The 3276-nt window shown below is 38.5% G+C and overlaps 1 protein-coding gene across 1 annotated transcript; it reads right to left on the bottom strand.

Moving 5' to 3' along the window:
* Positions 1-548: 548 nt before the first annotated feature.
* On the bottom strand, positions 549-2308 carry LOC112285507 (putative histone chaperone ASF1A). Its single transcript, XM_024526407.2, has 3 exons — positions 1935-2308; positions 1724-1839; positions 549-1471 (listed from the first exon to the last, which is right to left on the bottom strand). Exons 1-3 carry the CDS (start codon positions 2041-2043, stop codon positions 977-979), a joined length of 720 nt encoding a protein of 239 aa, XP_024382175.1. The 5' UTR covers positions 2044-2308; the 3' UTR covers positions 549-976.
* Between the last annotated feature and the right edge of the window lie 968 nt (positions 2309-3276).

Here is a 3276-nt window from a genome sequence, read left to right as displayed (position 1 = left end):
ATATAAAGTGATTAATGACTTAGATTATTTTTTAACATAAATATAGATTTTAGAAGATTTTTTTATCCTTACACATTGCTAAGCAATCTTCATCTTCTATAGGTTATTACTTTGCTTTACATACAAAATATTCTTTTTTACATTATTAAATGAATCAAAAAATATTACTAAATTACAAAATGTTTCTCTTCATTTTTTGAAATTCACTTTGAAGTAGAATTGACAATATAAATTAATTAAATAATTTATGAGGAATAAAAGATATTTCACTTCGTTTTTATTAAAAAATGTCATATTTACTATATGAATGATAAATTTGGATTTTTGGTTATAAATATACATATATATATATATAGATATATTTATATTATTTACACATGATTGTATATAAGTTTTAGACATATTCATGTAATTTAAGTACATTTCAACTTTCTTTTAAATTTATAATAATAATAATAAGTTTCAAAAAATGTATTAAATTAATATACAAAGATTTTAGTTAGAAATAAAATTTAATAAAAACAATAATAATATTAAGATTTAGCATGTGTGCACCAAAACCAAATATTTACAGTTTTCAGTGATGAAAGTGGAGACGCCATGCCAATCGCACTGGCTACTTGTACAGGCTGTAAAACAGCAGTGATAGTGACAAAGCAATTTGAGTACTACCATTGCTCCACTATGAATTCAAAGAATGAAAACACTAATCTCTCCGCCAGCATCTAAACTATCCTAAATTGATGCAGAATGTAATGATGGATGGGCACTTTCGCCCGCACCGTGTAGCATGTCCTACAATAAGAAAGTAAAGCTGTCTAATTTGGGATGCACGGTGCTAATCAACACACAGAACTTCCCACTAATTCCCGCAATCCTATGAGCTTGGATGCCGAGTATGACCTAACCTGGGTGCAAGCATCACAAGGGCAACAGCCTTTCCAAATTATACAGTTATTGAAACACGACTCTCTTCTCAACATACTTCTTGTAAAACCTGAGGCGCACATAGATTAACTGGTCTGACAGCTCCGTTTTGCATCAAGAACATTAGGGATGGCTGTGAAGCGCGTGCATCTGAATCCTGCTCAACTGTTGGCGTGAAGTCCAACACAACAGCTGGAGTGTGTGATCCTGAAGCCTTCTCATTGGTGTTCATCATGTCGAACTCAGTAGTCGGAGAGATGAATGCATCTGAAACCTCCTGAGGCTCAGGAGCTATCACCCCAGGGGAATTAAAAAGGATCGGGAACTTGGTGACTCGTGGCTTGTCGGCAAGGATGTTGCGCTGGACCTTGTCAATGAGAACTCTGACTGGAGGCTCCTCGCGAAGAGATTCGTCCACGTAGTCATTGCTCACGTAATAGCCCACTCGTATGAATTCCTGTCCTCGGTAGGAGCATGTCAAAAGCAACACAGTGACCCCAATAACATCTTCCTCAGGGATCCTGGATACATCCGGAGGATCCGCCTGTGCATACCAATTCAAATGTTTACATCGGAACAGTTTAAACAAACGCAAGGAGGTTCAGGCATGCGCAGAATTCATCTATATATTAACTACTCCAGCTGTTCATCTTCGTAAAGTAAGGCATCATCTTAGACTCACTTCCATAGGAAATATCCATAAAAAGGGTCGAGAGGCCTCTCAAGTTCTGGGTTCTATGACTGTGACAGGTGAACCATCAGTAAGACCCTACTTAGATGAGTGAGAAATTCGTACCTGAAGGACAAATCGATAATTTCCAATGTTCACGGGGCCAACGAGCACACTCTCCAGAACTTGATCATACTTCTCATCCTCAGCTGATCCGACATATATAAGCTTCCACTCTAGGTCTGTAACCAAACCCACGAATCAGCCAAAGTTCAATCTTGTACCATCAAAAATTCAAGAAACATTAAGACAAACAGTGAAGAGGTAGAATTTTCACCATCTTGAAGGGCAGTGAGACACTCGTAAGATATCTCAAACTGAAACGGGTTCTGGAACATGGAAGGGTTATCGAGCACTGCAACATTGGTGACATTCACAGCACTCATGATGATAGACTGTCACCCTTTCCAATCAACTGCCTCAATCCAAAGCGCGGTACTGCAAATCCGAGAATCCACAAACCAATCACCTCACTGCCATATCTTCTTCATAACCTCAAAAACTAGAAATGCATGGAGGTCAGCCTTCCTCTTCCGCAGCAGTGTTGCCGCTCAGAATCGGCGTCCGCAGAGTGACCGCAATCGACCTGGAGTAAGCAGGAGATGGAGTGTAAAGAGGCCAGGGGTGAAAAGGTTGCACAAACTGAATTATAAACACAGTCTCGCGCCATCTTCATGTTATGGGCGCGGGAAACGGACTTTTTCGAACCAAACCGTAGGTCTGTGGACAGGGAAGGTACCGTGCCGAATCGAGGGTTGTGGATGCCAGTGGACAAGGCATTTGGTCGGTTCCTAGACTAAATGAAGCGGGTGAGTAGGCGAGTATGGCTTGATACCGACCTGGTCTCGGTAGAAAGTCGATCGGGCAGGACGAGCATCAGATTGGGAAACCTCTGGACGGAAGGACGTAAGAGAGCTACGACTAGTGAAGTACGCGCGGGAGCTACCCGCGGGAAACGGCAACGTTCAAATGGACGTTGCAGGCCTTGACCAATCACATCGCGACCCGCGTGATAACACGCGGGAACACACGCTGACTTGAAAAGATTGTTTACATGCGATTCCCATTATTTATCCCAAGCTAAACATCGAAGTGCTTTCGAAGAAAACCTGGACTGAGTGCCCATTTAATTCTTTATGACGTAAATGATTCACCGCACATACTTTGTACCCACAAATTCAGAATGTAAAATTCGGAATTACTGAAAGAAAAGAATTTGCATGAGTGAGTAAGATATCTTTAATTTTTTTCACTAAGATTTTGCAGTAAATCATGATATGAAAAAAAATGTAAGAAGGGTTCATAAACAGTCAGAAACATTTAAGGTGGTATAGCTTCTATTTTATTTATAAAATTATGCAAGCTCATATTCGAAATTCAATTTTTTATAATTTTGAAAATCAACTTCTTAATTGATTCTTTGAATATCATACCAAATCTTAAGTTTTTGTAATTGTAATGCAAACTTGCTATTTAAGTTAAATCTTAAAGAAAGAAAAAAAAATATATATCAATTGCTGCTTGGTTTAATATGTATCGACTATTCATGGTTTGAATTACATTCTAAAAATATATTAATGTCACTTTAAGTAATGAGATATCATTTTGATTGAAGTATG

The sequence above is a fragment of the Physcomitrium patens genome, chromosome 8 (genome assembly GCF_059467195.1).
Source record: "Physcomitrium patens ecotype Gransden chromosome 8, ASM5946719v1, whole genome shotgun sequence".
Taxonomy (NCBI): domain Eukaryota; kingdom Viridiplantae; phylum Streptophyta; class Bryopsida; order Funariales; family Funariaceae; genus Physcomitrium; species Physcomitrium patens.
Note: the sequence above shows the minus strand (reverse complement) of the source record. Positions and strands in the feature narration are given on the sequence as shown.